The 15,924-nt window shown below is 50.6% G+C and overlaps 1 protein-coding gene across 3 annotated transcripts in view; it reads left to right on the top strand.

Annotated features, from left to right (window-relative positions):
- TMPRSS5 (transmembrane serine protease 5) overlaps positions 1 to 13,680 on the top strand; it is a 16,942-nt gene extending 3,262 nt beyond the window's left edge. The window contains exons 2-13 of one of the 3 annotated variants that reach the window (XM_019665227.1): positions 2,934 to 3,057; positions 3,416 to 3,514; positions 4,031 to 4,153; positions 5,230 to 5,362; positions 5,709 to 5,822; positions 7,210 to 7,253; positions 7,988 to 8,150; positions 9,132 to 9,310; positions 10,889 to 10,987; positions 11,475 to 11,617; positions 11,845 to 11,997; positions 12,893 to 13,680. In XM_019665227.1, coding sequence (XP_019520772.1) covers positions 2,934 to 3,057; positions 3,416 to 3,514; positions 4,031 to 4,153; positions 5,230 to 5,362; positions 5,709 to 5,822; positions 7,210 to 7,253; positions 7,988 to 8,150; positions 9,132 to 9,310; positions 10,889 to 10,987; positions 11,475 to 11,617; positions 11,845 to 11,997; positions 12,893 to 12,907 — 1,389 coding nt within the window. In that variant the 3' untranslated portion in view covers positions 12,908 to 13,680. The remainder of the gene's footprint in view (positions 1 to 2,933; positions 3,058 to 3,415; positions 3,515 to 4,030; positions 4,154 to 5,229; positions 5,363 to 5,708; positions 5,823 to 7,209; positions 7,254 to 7,987; positions 8,151 to 9,131; positions 9,311 to 10,888; positions 10,988 to 11,474; positions 11,618 to 11,844; positions 11,998 to 12,892) is intronic. The other 2 variants (XM_019665226.1, XM_019665228.1) reach the window with 2 other exon arrangements.
- The last annotated feature ends 2,244 nt before the right edge of the window (positions 13,681 to 15,924 follow it).

The raw sequence follows: 15,924 nt of genomic DNA on the forward strand, positions 1-15,924 counted from the left end.
CTAAGTTCCTTGAACATCCTTATAACCATTCTTTTGAACTCTGTATCTGGTAGGTTACTTGCCTCCATTTCATTTAGCTCTTCTTTTGCAGTTTTCTCCTGTTCTTTCATTTGGGATGCATTTCTTTGTTTCCTAATTTTGGCTGTCTCTCTGTGTTTTTTTCTATGTGTTAGGTAGAACATCTGCTATGTTCTCTCAGTCTTGGCCAGGTGGCCTTCTGTAGTAGGTGACCTGTGGGGCACAGTGGTACAGTCTCTTTGGTCACCTGTGCTGGGATTTCCAGTAGTGTCCCTTGTGTGGGTTGTGTGTGCCGTCCTGTTATAGTTGAGACTTGATTGCTGTTGGTGCTTCAGTGGGTGGGATTGACTCTCAGGCTTACTGGCAATGGTGTTTGGCCATGTCCATATCTTATGGGTTGCTCTGTGTGTGTGCGTGGGCTTACCCCACAGACTCACTCCAGTGGGCTCTGGTGCCTGCTGAGACCACTCTTTGGGTGTGCCACTTGTGGAGCTAATTGAGTGGTTCTCTGCTGTGGTCTGAAGCTGACCTCCAGGTAAGTTGGTCCTGGGGTCTCTTGGGAGGGGCTCTGGTACAGGTCCTGGTCAGCCACTGCCTGTGACAGGACAGGGACTACCTGGTAGGAGCTACAAAGTGATCTGTAGTTGGTTGTTGCCTGTGCTGGACCTGGAAGCACATGGGAGAGGCCATGAACTGAGGTGTGAACCAGGACAGCTGCACTAGTACAGGGTCTGGGGTAGCTTCATAAAATGCACAGAGCACCTCAAGTCCTGCTGCCACCTGCTGGCTCCTGTAAGGTTTAGCTACTGATAGAACCTGGGGTGGTCCAGGAGTTGGGTCAGTCAGAGTCTCAGTGAACAGACTCACCAGACCAATTCAGAGTCAGATTTGGCCATGGGTGTCAGGGGAGGGCTCAACACAGGAAAGATGGTGCCTGCTTGTCAGCTGCATGGAAGAAGGACCCCACACAGGAAAAATGGCCACTGTCCCTTCAGTTCTTGCCCCAAAATCATACAACTCAGTCTCTCCCTGTATCTCTCTGACCTCCCACCACCACCCCATGTCACTGTCCCTCTGCCAGAGCCCAGGGTGAGTGCTTGTAAGTGAGTGAGTCTGTGTGCTGGCCCTTTAAGAGAAGTCTGTGCCTTGGCCCTTTAAGCTGTTTTTCCTGCAGCCTTCTGTCCCACAGAATCCCCACTGTTTTTCACAGCCAGTTGTGGCGGCTCTTCTTCCCGGCACCAGTATTCCAAGCTAGTGAGCCTGGTGTGGAGCTGGGGTCCCTCACTCCTCCCGGGGGGACCTCCACAACAGAGATATCCCTCCTGAGTCTTAACTTCCACAGAGGTGTGGAGCCAGCCTGTTCCACATCTCCACCCCTCCTACCAGTTTCAACGTGGCTTCTTCTTTATATCCTTAGTTATAGGATTTCTGTTCAGCTAGACTTCAGATGGCTCTCTAGGTTAATTGTTCTATAATTTAGTTATAATTTTAATGTGTTCACAAGAGGAGGCAATCACAGTGTTTATGTCCTCCACCATCTTGGATCCTTGATCTAAGTTGATTCTTGGGTCATAGGAGTCAGCTATGTGGTGTGAGGGTGGTGACATGGTCCAGCCTTGCAGGGACAATATCTCTGTGGTATGAAAGTCTGTGAAGGTGCTGAGAACTTGCATGTGTGTTAGTATGACCCTGAGTTCTGCTGTGGAGGAGGTTAGTGCTAGCAGGTAGGGATGGAAAGATGAGGATGGGTGAGATCATAGAAAATGTTATGAACCAAACCAAAGAGCTTTGGATTTAGGATTTATCCTGAAGGCTACAAAGATTCATTAGGTATTTTAAAGATGGGGCTAACTTGTTCATGTTTGCATTTTAGCAAGATTGCTCTGGCATAAAGAATAAATGGAGGGAGATAAGACACTTAAAGTGGGGAGAGCACTTATTGGAAAGCAGAGGTTATTACTTCTATTTTATAATTGATAAAATTGAAGCTTGGAGAGATGGTGAGTTGTCAAGTTCACATGGTAGGCTGTAGATCTACCTTTGAACTGCTAGTCCAGTGTTTTTTCCAAGATTATAGTTTCCATTACTCTTCTTCATGGCATATGGACTTCAGACAAATGCATAACTTACTATTACTCCCATGCCTCTTCAATCCTCTTTTCCTGCAATACCCACTGTCCATATATGTCAGTTCAAACCCTAGCCATTGAAGAGGGCCTGTCTCAGTGGCTATTTTTTTCTAGGATGCCTGTTTTGATCTTCCCAGTGAGAAGTAAGCTCTTCTTCTTCTGAATGCCAATGGTAGTTTAACTAAACTTTTCTTTTGTCACTTAACGTGTACTGCTTTGTTTACATGACTTATCCTCAGAACTCAAATTCAAATTCTTTGAGACAGAGGTGGTAGAGGTCCCTATTAATTTATCTTGGGCTCCTTACAGTATCCCCCATCATGGCCTGTCCTCTTGGGCTAAATACTGTTTATTGAATGCATGGATAGATGGTGCACTGGGGAGGGGAACTTCTTCCCCTGAGATAGGAGGGAATGAAGAAGGGTGGGATCTTGAAGCCTGAGGAGGGATGTTGAAGGACTCAGCAGATGCCCTCCATACTTGTGAGAGGCAAGGTTTGGGGGTGGTGAAGAGTGTGAGCTTTGGAGTCAGCCCAATCTGGGTTCAAGTCTCTGCCCTGACACTTACTGGCTGGGTGAGAGTAAGGTGGGTGGGGTTATGTGCTCCAGGAGAGCAGAGAGGACCTGGAGGGGCATCTTTGGGGACACACAGGGAGTGTCCACAATGGAAAAAGGCTTGTAAATGGCTGTGAGACCATAGCTGAGGTTAGAGAGTGGGAGTTTGTAGTGGGCTGTGACTTCTTTCCTTGGTATGGGGATCTTGGGTGACTGTCAACTATTTCCCCAGAGCCTGATGCTGGATGGCCAAGCCCCCATGGAAGCTCAGTATGCAGAGGAGGACCCAGGACCCGGGGTCTTCAGATCAGAGCCAGAAGACCCACTGCAGAGGCCCGAGGACCAGCAGCAACCCAGTAGGGCAGACTGAACCATAGGGGGATGAGGGGTGGGGGGCAGTGAAGGGATAATCTTCCTATAGCCCCCAGATTCTCTTCTTCCCCGATCATCCTTGGGTCAGCCCAAGTGATTGATGGTGAGAGGCCATCTTGTTATTTATCTGAGAACTGCTTTTGCTCTCTGCTTTCCAGTTTGGGGACTGAGTGGGCTCTGTGGGCTTCAGGAGTGATGGGGCAGGGGGAAGAGGGCAGGTGCAGCAGGGCTAACTCCTGCTGTAGCTCAGTGGCCGCCTGGTCCCACAGTAGTGCCACAGGGCGGAGTGAGGCTGGCAGACATGAGCAGCACACCCACACACTGCTCTATTGCCCCCTACAGTCTCTCCGGTGGGGCGCTGGTGCTCCAGGCGGTGTGGCTGTGTGGTGCTGGGAGCCCTGGCGCTGCTGGCTGGCGTGACTGTTGGCTCATGGCTTCTAGGTCAGTGCTGGGACCCTTCAGTGGTCTGGGGAAGGACAAAGAACAAGATCTGGGGGGTGCTGGAAGAGAGGAGCGGGTGAAGGCAGTTGTTAAAGACAGATGGGCAAGTGTCTTTCTCATCTACACGGAGCGGACAAGGAGAGATGGAATGAGAGAGTCAGGCTCTACATAAGGACATTCTAGTCCTACAGTGAGAAGTGCAAGGTACTGAAATGGGTGAATCAAGGGGACCCTGGTCAAACTTTTTCTAGAAATCTTTCCCAGTCAGAGACAGAGACAGAGACAGCGACAGACATAGAGACAGAGTAACAGAGAGAGCGCTGTGCTTCTCCTCAGTGTGTTTGGGGGCAGGCGGACGGCAGGGGGGCTGCTTAAGGCAGGTGATTGATGAGGAGGCTGCTTTGGCTTCCCTTGACCGCAGGTGTCTTGTTCTGCCCTTCGTTTCCCTCCTTTGAGAGGCCCTCCCTTCCCCCAGCCTCTTCTCTCTGAACTTCTCCATGTCCTTGTTCTCTGAAGTGCTGTATCTGTGGCCAGCTGCCTCTCAGCCCATTCCCGGGACCTTGCAGGATGAGGACATGACTTTGAGCTGCTCAGAGGCCAATGGCGAGGAAGCCCTGCTCCCCTCACTTTCCAGAACAGGTAGGCCACACCCCCTAGGCTACAAGACTCCCACCCCAGCCCTGGGCCCCTTCACTGGACTCCACTTCTGGCTGGGAGCAGGAAGACCAAAAGGGCTATGACTTTGCTGCCACCCTTCTGGTGTGAGGGTGGCGACATGGTGCAGGCTCGCAGAGCTGATCTCTGATTTGGGGCTTTCAATGCTCCTTGGGGACTGTCTGGATCTCTAGCTGGGGCATGGCCAAGAGCTCAGGCTGTCAGGAGAAGTGGCAACTTGCCGTTTGGGGCAGAGTGAGCCAGCAGTGGAGGAGGAAGAGAAGCCAGGTGTGTGGGAAGACAGTGTGTGACCGGCATTTTTCATCCAGTGGCTACCTAAAGGGCTAGGAACATCACTGCACATTATCACTCCCTTTCCCCAATGTTGTCCTTTCCTCTCCAGGTAGGAGTGGAGGATCAGAAGGTGTGATGCTGCCGAGGCTGGGGTTAGAATCAGTTACAGAAGTTAGAATTAGCTTGGAGCCTGCCTTTTGCTAGCTGTGTGATTTTGGGCACATTACTTCTTTGAACTTCCAGTTTCTTCTTTATGAAATGAAGATAAAAATATTTACCACATGAAGTGGTAAGGATAATATGAGCTAATGTATAAAAGAGCTTAGCACAGGGTCTGGAAAAAAGCAGACACCTAATAAATAGTAACTATCACTAGTATCTGTCACAAGTTTTGAAACCAGAGGAGATGGACTTAGTCCTGGACCCATCGCTTGCACATTCTGTGATCTTAGACACGTCATTGAACCTCCATGCCTTAATTTTTCTTCTGCAGAATGGGGAGGATGATAATACTCACCCCACAGGGCTGCCATGACAATGAGTGACAGATCACATTTAAAAGCATTTGGTTAAAACACAAGGCTGAAATGCTGCACAGAGGGTTATTTTGTTCTCAGATCCGGCCTAAAGCCCTGAGAAACAGGGAGCCTGATGCTGGGTGACCCAGACACTATCAGTAAGGTCTCCTCAGGTCCCACACTGACCAGGTCCCGCTCCCCATGCCCACCCGCAGCAGGTGGGATGTGGCTTTCATGCCATGGTTTCAGTGTCTTTCAGAATAAACACTGAGGACTTGCTGGAAGTGCAGGTGAGGGCCCGGCCAGACTGGCTCCTGGTTTGCCATGAGGGCTGGAGCTCTGCCCTGGGGCTGCGGATCTGCCGGAGCCTTGGGCATCTCAGGTAACTGGGACCATACCTGGAGCCTGCGGAGGGTGGAAGCCTGGTGGTAGTGGGAGGGAAGGTGGAGACCTCCATCTGCCTGTCACGTTCCAAGCGCTCAGGGAATGGCAAGAGGTCATTTTGGTCATCTCCTGGCCTCTGGGCACAATGGTGCCCCAGCTGGTGTCTCTCCCTTGAGCAGCTCTGCTTTTTAGAAAACATAAATCCCAGATGACGTGATTGTCGCAGACTTGCTCAGCCATTATCTTGGTGCAGTGTTGCATGCATGTTCCAGTTATTAAGCACCACCTCCCATGCTACAGTTTAACACTGATTTCCTCCTGTTCAATTCTCTTCTTCTGCCAAGACTCACTCACCACAAGGGAGTGAAGCTGTCTGACATGAAGCTCAACAGCTCCCAGGGGTTTGCTCAGCTCTCTCCTAGACTGGGAGGCCTCCTGGAGGAGGTGTGGCAGCCCAGGTAGGACTTCTGAGGAGGTCGAGTGGGGTCCCTTACTTTCTGGTGAACATTCTGGCAAAAATCTCCCTGTCATGGGAGCCTGGTGGCGAGGACATCAGTGGTGTAAGATAAGAGGACAAACAGGAACATTTCCCAATCAGAAATTACACGAACTGAGTTCCGTGAGCCTGTCTATCCAAGTTTTACATACGTTACCTAACTTGCCCCCCTGCAAGAGCTGCTGGGTGGGTTCTTATTATCACAGCATTTAACATGGCACTCTTATTCCCACTTTCCAGGTGGGTAAACTGAGGCTTGATGAGGTAAAGGGCTTTGTCCAAGGTCACAGAACTAATAAGCAGCCAAACCGGGTCTTGAAACCAGGCTCTTGTCTCCAAACTGCGTGCTCTCCGACCCTTGGCACATTTTATTTGAATACTTCTGGCGTCTCAGGAAAGAGATGGTTGACTTGTTCTGGTTAAGAACTGCTTGGAACCCGGAGACCCTCCAGAGAAGAGGACGGGGCAGGCCTTTCCCCAAATCCTGGGGGTGGACACAGGCTGAGAGGGTCTTCGCTCTGCCTGGGCTCCCTCTAGCCGCCCAGCAGCTGCCTGGGCGGGCTGGCATGGGCGTCCCATCACCAGCCTAAAGCCTTCTTATCTCTTACCACTTTTCCTGTCTCAACCGTTCCCTCAGGCCCGGCCTATCTAGCTCCTGTCCTCTGAGGATCCACCATAGGAACATGGGGAGACTTGGAGTGCTTCCCTATCTTAGAGACCTAAATAGACAAAGGGAAGAAGGGGTGGGACTGACTCTGCCAGCAGAGTATTTGGGAAACTAGAAGAAACTAAGGATCCAGGCATCGGGCTATTGGGGCCAAGAGGTGAATGAAGAAAAAGAAGAGGGCTTTGGTCCAAAAGGAACTGAGGTTTATGCTAAGGAAGAGCAGAGGAAAGAGGAGAGTAAGGATGTGGCTATGCAGGGCCTGGCAAAGGGCCTGGGGTAGAGATTAGAGTAAGCGTAGGTAGGAGCGTGGGCAAAAGTCCTGTACACTCACCTCTCACTTATTCACTCGTCCGCTGAACACACATTCACTCAGGGACCCTCAGGGGGAGCAGCTGGGTTTCCTCATTTATGAATACTTGATTTATAACTTTGGGCCTCACCCAAATTGACCCTCGAGGGCCATGACGTCTGGCTGGTGTTTCTGGGCGATTGGGCAGCATGCACACTGTTGCCCTCACCTGTTATGAGGAGGGACCTAGGGGTGTGGGTGGGGGTGGGAAGCAGATGGCTATGGCTACATGAGAGGCTCCCTCTGACCCCACTCTCCCTCCAAGCCCTCGGGTGGGTTCTCATTCTTGAGTGGGTCCCTGCCCAGCTGCTTGCTGGCCCCTCTGTTTTGCAGGGTCAACTGCAGTTCTGGACAAATCGTTTCCCTCAAATGCTCTGGTGAGTCATGTCTTGGATCCAGGCAAGCAGCTGTGTGAGGAAGGAGTCTCCCCACCCCCACCCACTGCCCTATGTATAGAAGAGCCCCACAGAGAGGCTCAGCTGGGCCTGGGATGGGGTTCCTTGTCCACCTGCCCATCTGCTCGCCAGGCCCCTTCTTGCAGACATAGTTCGGTCCAAACAGAGCCCTGAGTCTCCATCAGGTTCCTCACCGGTCGGGGCAGATGATCTCTTTGCTTTACTACCTGACACTACCTGCCTTGCCTTTAGACACTAACTACCCCTTTCTTCTGGAGAGCCCCAAAAGTGGAATTATTACTGGTTATTAGCCAGTTAACAATTTGAGGAGATTAAGGGGGGGTAGTGAACTAAGGGTCAAATGGTAGTCAGTGCTGTTCCTTTCATCTGTCTTCCCATGCATCTATCCATTCTTCATCGGTCCTTCCAAACATTCATCCACACACCGACATTTGGACCCTTCCTGTGGGACAGGCATTTTGTTAGATATTGAGACTCCATAGATAACACAGCCATAGTACCTGCTCTTATTGAGCTCACAGCCTGATGGGGCCGACAGATGTGTAACCAACATTTCTACTTTCCAGAGCCCCATCCTTAGGACCAGGAATAAGAAATGAAAGCAATCCACACTGGGCCACACTTGCTGAATGATAGGACTGTGCTGATACCCACCTCTCTTTCTTTCCATCTCATCTGTGCTTCTCTGTTTGCAGAGTGTGGGGCAAGGCCGCTGGCTTCCCAGATAGTTGGCGGGCAGGCCGTGGCTCCTGGGCGCTGGCCCTGGCAGGCCAGTGTGGCCCTGGGCTTCCGGCACACGTGTGGGGGCTCTGTGCTGGCGCCATACTGGGTGGTGACTGCTGCACATTGCATGCACAGGCAAGTCTCGGGGACTGCTGGGGAGGAGAGTGCCTTAGTCACCTTTGCTATTTGGCCATCGGTACCTCCTGTATGAAATGTCCATGTCCAACTGTCTGCCTCCCCACGTCTGCTCCGAGTGGGCACGGTGATTTGTAAAATTCTCCCTGTTCGGTGCTAAGAACAGCGCCGCAAGAATAGCAGTAATCATAAAAATACTGATTCTTTATATTGTTCAGTTTTTAGGTTTTTAAAATGCTTCCACACTCACAGCACTCTCTGCTTCTTAATGTTTATCACCACTGTAATTAAATCACTTCCATGTAATTGTTTGTTTAATGTCTTTCTTCCCCTTAGACTGGAAGCTCTACAGGAGCAGGGACTCTCAGTCTTGTTTACCACTGAACCCCTTTGTCGATTTTTCCACTGCCTTGTCCGCATGGCCTAGAACAGTCCTGGAATACAGCAGGTGCTTAATAAATACTGGTTGGAGCAATGAAGGATGAATGATGAGTGAATGAGCTAGCTCTTTGGCCCTCTTCTCTTGGTGGTAAGCAGGGCAGATGGTGCAATCCTCATGTTACAGTGAGGAAACTGAGGCTGGGAGAGGTGAAATGACTCCCCATGGTCACATATAGTATGTAGAGACAGGGCTGATGGAAGTTTTGATGACTAGGCTTAGAGATATCACACAAGGCCCTTCGATGTTTGTTGTAAAATTTGGAGGGAGGCTCTGCAGGAGGGAAGGGGAATGGTAGTAGATGACCCATAGTGTTTCACTTCTCTATCCATCTCGACTTGAGCATTTGTTAAGCACCTACTGCATGCCCAGTGTCTTGCCAGCTGTGTGGGGTACTAAGAGGCATGGGTTCTGAAAATTTACTGCCTGGTGATGGGGGCCCCCACTAACAGCCTCTCTGGCCAGCTTCCTCCAACCACCTCACTTAATGTCAACCTCTTCTGCACCCTCTCCCCCGGGCTCAGCATAGCTCCTGTGTGCAGTTTCAGGCTGTTCCGCCTGTCCAGCTGGCGGGTCCATGTGGGGCTGGTCAGCCACAGTGTGGTCAGGCCACACCAGGGGGTTGCGGTGGAGAGGATCATCCCTCACCCTCTCTACAGCGCCCAGAATCACGACTACGATGTCGCCCTCCTGCGGCTCCGGACACCACTCAACTTCTCAGGTGAGGCACTGGCCTTGAACGGGAAGGAGGGGCTGTGGTGTGAGAGGAGCAGGCATTGGGAGGGCTGAGAGGAGAGCTGATTTCTAAGGTTTCCTCCTAGGGCTCTAAACTGTAAAGTAGTCAGTGACGGTAATGAACGTTGGCATCAGCTGGACCTGAAGTCACACCAGCTTTTTTACTTGCTCTTTTGGAAACAAGGCTCTGGCCCTCTTCACAGCTGGGCTGCAGGCAGGGTTTGCCTTGAGGTCCCAAGCTGAGCTTTAATTACTCCATCTACCAACAGCCCCTTCACGCCTGTCCCCTGGCTGGTCTCGTTCGTGTCCCAGCTACCTCGGGCAGTGTTATAGTTAATATGATTTCTTTTATTTTTCCAAATAATCTTCCACTAAATCCTCATAAGAACCCTGGCAGGCAGATGAGGCAGGTATATACAGGTAAGGATACCGAGTTCAGTGAGGGAAGTGACTCATTTTTTTTAAGTTCATGGGGCAAACAGTGCCCGAGCTTGGTGTGCTGACCCCAGGTCCCGGGCTTCTCCTCCATCGCATCTGTCCTGGAAGGGTGACTCCTCAACACGCATAGACCCATGCATGTGCCCGTACAAATGCGCACACTCACGGAAACTTACACATGCACGTGCAATGCTCACACAAGTGCACATGCACCCTCACTCTCATGCACACACGCTCACACCATATGCACTCGTGTCTACACACACACTCATCCGTAGCACTCCTCCCTTGCATTGCAACCTGTTGGATTTCCTGAACAACAGTTGTTGCTCTGTGCCGTTCACAAATTTTATCATATGGGGCACTCGGAATTGTTCAACAGTTAATATTTCTAAATTGACCTAAATATACTTAAAAGGGGAATTTTAAGTTAAGACCTACCTGAAGAACCCATTATTACTTATAGTAAAAAACCACAAAAGTACACAGAGTGAAAACAAAACAGTGTTGTACTGGTAGCTAGGTGCTGTCCTCTGCAGAACTGCTGCACCCGGGCCTGCTTTCACCGTGTTTAGATGGAGGTTGACAGGCATTTAGAGAGGTACAGAGGAGCACCAGCTGCAGTCTTTCTCCTCTATGCAGTTAGAGGGACTGAAGGAGAACGGAAAAGGGACTACACTCTCCCCAAGCTAATGGCATGTCTGTGTACTACCTCAGAACATGTGTGGGCTCCACCTGTAGGATATGTCACACACAATGCCCCAAGAGAGACCACACACCCTGGGGAAAATCCAAAATCGGTCCTCATTAGAAGTTGGGTACTAAAGCCCAGAAGGAATTTCCATTCTTCCTCAGTCTCCAGATGGGGGGTGTGCAGCATGTACACTGCCTAATCTAGAGGGTGCCATGCACACTGCAGTTTACACATTGTCCTCTGTGTGAGTGGTGACCCCCAAAGTGGTTCAGTGCACAACCTGCACTTCTGTACTGGAGGACTGGCTGGTGGAGACAAAGAACCAGGACTGTTTGAGAAAGGGGCGAAGAGGATCTGCCAGCCGTGGCCTTTGCCCAGGCTGGGGGCGGGAAGCCGAGCCTGAGTGGGACCCAGGACCATGCCTCTCCACAGACACTGTGGGTGCTGTGTGCCTGCCGGCCGAGGAGCAGGATTTTCCGAGGGGTTCGCAGTGCTGGGTGTCTGGCTGGGGCCACACCGACCCCAGCCACAGTGAGTCACCTCCCAGGGCTCTGGGTGCAAAAGGGGTGTGAGGGTGGGGGGAGGTATCCTTCCCAAGGTGAGGTGTCTCCGCCTCCCCTGGCCACAAGGTAGTTTCAGCCCCCTTTTCCTCTGGCATCATCCTTGGACAGGCCTAGGGCCCCATTCTCCCCTGTCTGGGTCTTTCTGAGAGAATAACCCCTGAGTTTCCCCTAAACCAAGGCCTCTTTCATTCCCCTTGTGCCGGGAATGTGAAGGCCTCAGTATTCAGGGTGTATGCGTGAGTTCTACTCCTCCTCTTCACTCCCAGCCCCCAAGTCTGACAGACCCTTGCCCCCTTGCCCAGGGTCCACAGCTCTCACCCTAGGCTCCCCTTTGTGGGTCTCTGTCTCCGGGGCCTCTAACTCCCTCCCCTATTGCTGCCCTGCCTTCCTGGGCCCTGCTTTGTGCCCTGCAGCCTTGCTCTGTGTTGCTCCATCTCCGTGTCTGCCTCTTGCAGCCCACAGCTCGGACACGCTGCAAGACACAGTGGTGCCGCTACTTAGCACCCGGCTCTGCAACAGCTCTTGCATATACAGTGGAGCCCTTACTCCCCGCATGCTGTGTGCCGGCTACCTGGATGGAAGGGCTGATGCCTGCCAGGTGTGGCAGCACGGGGGCTGTGGTGGAGGGTGGGGGCAGGGGTCCTGCTGTGTCTTGGCCCCTGGTCTGAGCAGCCTCGCTAGGAGGGGTGAGGCAAGGTGGGATCCATGCTGGAACCAGGCAGGGCCTGGAATGCAGGGTCTGCTCCCCAGGGAGGTCTGGTGCCCCTCCACCTTGAAGGACTAACTGCCTGCCTGTTCCTCTGGTCTCTGTGCCTGGATCCCTAGGGGGATAGTGGAGGCCCCCTGGTGTGCCCCGATGGGGGCACGTGGCGCCTTGTGGGGGTGGTCAGCTGGGGCAGAGGCTGCGCAGAGCCCAATCACCCCGGCGTCTTCGCCAAGGTTGCTGAGTTCCTGGACTGGATCCACGATACGGCATGGGTGAGTGTGGGGGCCGGGTGGGCTGGGGAGGTTTGTAAAGGACCTGTCCTTTGGAAACTGACCCTAACTCCTTAGTCCTGGGCCCTGCTGGGGGCTGGGGAGGAGCTAGGGAATGTTCCCCAGAGTGGGAGGAAGCAGAAGTGACGCATATAACGTTGAATCCATGGGATGTCTACCCATTTAAGCATTGGCTGGGGAAGAGCAGACCTGAGTTTGTGTTGTAGCCCAGGTCTGCCATTTACTGTGGGACCCTGGGCAAGCTCCTAACTTGGCAAACCTCAGTGGCCTGGTGGTAGCCATCATGGCTACCTTATATGCTACTGTGAAGATTAAATGAGGTGAGACCAGTACAAGGCCTGCACAGTGCTTGGCTTAGAGTGAGTGACCCTGTGTTATTTTTGGATTTACTGATGCCCCCACCCCACCCTGGTTTCCAAGGCAGTCACTAGTGCCCACATTCCCTGCACTATGGAGAGAGCGCAGCATTTAGCAGTTTGGGCTCAGCAACTAATTAATTCTTGTGCGACACTGGGCAAGCCACTCAGCTCCATCTGTTCAGTGGGACAGCCAAGTGAGCTAATGTGTGTAAAAACGCGTTACTTGTATCAAGTACTTTACAAATGCCGGTCTTGAGAAGGAAAAGTATCTTTCTGCAAGGCTGGGCACAGGGTGGGGGTAGAAAATAAACTTTAGGATTTACAGGGGACATATGCATCCATCTTCTCATTCAAACCTTACAAGAAACCTAGAGAAGCAGATAATTTTGGCCCCATTTGAGAGCTGTGTGAATGAAAGTTCTGAAGGGTTAAGTGACTCACTATTGTAAAACGGAGTTGACTCGCTCGTGCCTGGGGGAGCCGTGCTGGGGATCCAGCTTCTTCCTCTTTCTGCTCAGGAATCCCTCCGCTAGGCCTGTTGTTTTCTCCATCTCACCGCATAGCAACCTCACGTTTCCTGGGGTCTCCGGCAGGTCCACTAGAGGGAGGAGAAGCAGCAGACCCTGATGCAGAAAGCACGGACCTCCTATCTCTGCACGGGAGACAGTCACCACCCACGGGCCAGCCTCCAGGCCGAAGGGCCTCTCCCCCAGACCCTGATTTCCAGTCCCTCTATCTCAACCAGAGAGCATCAATGACAAGAGGGGGGTTGGGGCAGGGTTGGGACCATGGGGGATCTGACGGATGTGCGGAAGCTGGATGGATGGAGGAGCTGAAGAAGAAGAGGCTGCTGGAAGCAGCTGGGAGCCCGCCTTTCTGCTCTCTCCCCTCCCCAGTCCCTGTGCCCATCTTTTGGGAGGATGCTCAGGGGTACCCTGGACCTGCCTTCTCCCTGCGCTCTCAGGCAGGTGGGGGAGGGGCAAGTGCCTCCCAGAGGAGCCCTTAGCTCTGGAGGCTCTTAGGAAGACGGGGTCAATGCTGGGCCAGCCCAGATTAAGCCCACGGAGTCAGGATCCTCTCCACCTTCCTGTGGTTGGTCTCACCTACTTCCTGTCCTGACCTGGCTCTGGCTGGTCCTGCTGGGGCTGGGGTGGGAGCAGGGGCCACTGTAAGAACACTCTGGTTGGTGTTGCAATAGGGTGTGGTTTTAAATGACAGTTCTGTGAACTGGTCCAAGGAGTTCTGTTATTAAAGTTTTGGTCCAGTTCTCCCTTTCTCCCTCTCTCTCTCTCTTACACACACACACACACACACACACACACACACACACACACACACACACACTCACTCACTCACATTAAGGGCAGAGGTACAATTTTCCTCCCATACAACTTTCTTAAAGCTCTGGCACTGCTTCCTCCTTATCTCTCTAGACTTTTGGAATGACTTATTTATTTAATTCTTTACATTTGTTACATTTCCAGTCATGATCTGCAACAAAAAGTGCCAGCCATCTAGTTGCTGAGATGCTACAAGCCTGAGAAACACTTAAATCAATGCTCTCTGCTCTCTTAGGGAGGGTCTGGCTTCCACCAACACCCAGCTCTCTTTCTCAGCTCTTAGCTTTTGTTTCAAAACGGGGCCTCTGACTTGGGGAGATTTGTTTCTGTGGTTATACCCAGTTAGCACTTTTCTGGTTAAGTTTCTCTCTGACTCTCTTCTCTCTAGCAATTAAAATGCAATTGGCATCTTGTTTCTAAAAACTGTAATGCATTTTTTATGTTGCTTACCCAAGGAAATGCAATTAGCATTTAGCAATTGCTTTTTTGTGAGTTAATCAGCATTTTTTAAGGGGTAGTACAAATGAATATTCATTCCTAGAAGGTCTGCTCCCTTTACATAAAGTGCACTAAAAAACAAGGGTCTCAATTTACTGTCCCTTTATTACTTGGGGAAGAGGTTGCTGGGAGTCTGCTGTCAAACTGCAGAGGCAGCATGTGAGAGGCCCTGGCAGAGGACAAACAGCCTCACCCTATGTTTGGAGAAGTCAGCCCTCCAGCCTCCACCCTGAGAGCAGCATTGATTACCCCACTCTGGGAAGTGCCACCTCAACAGGCAGTTTCAAGGCAGCTGATCCTACTGGGCAGGGAGGAGTTACCAGCAAACCCACATCTATGATCTTTTTTGTGCTTCTGATGTTAACCATAAGCATTTGCTTACGAGGTCAGACAATTAAGTTAGCAAACTTGTTGCAGTGATGTTGCTAACATTTTTCAATATCAGAGGGATTATTCATTATTAATTTGAGCCAATTGGACAAACAGTTAACCAAGTTAACTACTGGGTTGTCGGAAAAATTATGACGTATTTTTCTGTTTTTTCATTGCAAAAATGCGTCATGATGTTTCCGACAACCCAATGTTTGGAAGTGCTGAAAAGGCTGCTTGAAAAAGTTAGACAAAAATAACCAGAACTTTTTGCCAACAATTCATGGCTCTTGCATCACGACAATGCACCAGCTCACACAGCACTGTCTGTCTGTGAGGGGGTTTTTAACCAGTAAGCAAATAACTGTATTTGAACACCCTCTCTACTGAGCTGATCTGCCCCCCAATGACTTCTTCAAGGAAATATTGAAAGGAAGACATTTTGATGACATTTAGGACATCAAGGGTAATACGACGACAGCTCTGATGGTCATTCCAGAAAAAGAGTTCCAAAATTGCTTTGAAGGGTGGGCTAGGCACTGGAGTCAGTGCACAGCTTCCCAAAGGGAGTACTTCAAAGGTGACCGTAGTGATATTCAGCAATGAGGTATGTAGCACTTTTTCTAGGATGAGTTCACGAACTTGATTGTCAGATCTTGTATTTAAAAGGTTTTTATTTATCACAGTTATTATGATCAGTAACATTTGAATACTATTTTAGAGTTTATCAACTCTGTTCACATGTGGTATCTCATTTAAATCTCAAAACATCTATGTGGTGAAGATTTATTATTGTGACCATTTTACAGGTAAGAAAATTAGTTCAGAAAGATTAAGTGACTTTCCAAGACCAGCCAGGTACTAAGTGCTAGAGCCAGGATGTGAACTGTAGGTCTTTTTACTCCAAAGCCACATCACTGTTTTGCATGTGGATGAATGAGATGGTTTAATTTTGCATAGAAGTGTAGGATTGGAAGGTACTTTACCACCTGGTTTAGTCACCTGCCTACAGTAATACTTTTTATAGGTGAGGTAACCAAAACTTGGAAAGTTAAGTGACTCCCGCCAGAGACACTTAGGTAATGTTCTTAGAGATTTCCAGCTCTCCGTGAGATTCATGGTCTGACTTCAACTTTACAAATAAGTATCTTCCACAGGAGGACAATAAAGAGAACCCTAATTAGAGAATTTGCTATTAGTGATACCCTTTTTACCTATAGAAGCTCAGGCCAGACTACCAGTCAGATATACAGACTCAGAGCCTCTTACCTGCCCTTCCTTTGTCAGCACCTGCCAATTCAGCTCTTAGGAAAGTGAGAAGTGAGTGCATTCCTGGGCAGGCT

Source organism: Hipposideros armiger, unplaced genomic scaffold, assembly GCF_001890085.2.
Source record: "Hipposideros armiger isolate ML-2016 unplaced genomic scaffold, ASM189008v1 scaffold_437, whole genome shotgun sequence".
Taxonomy (NCBI): Eukaryota; Metazoa; Chordata; class Mammalia; order Chiroptera; family Hipposideridae; genus Hipposideros; species Hipposideros armiger.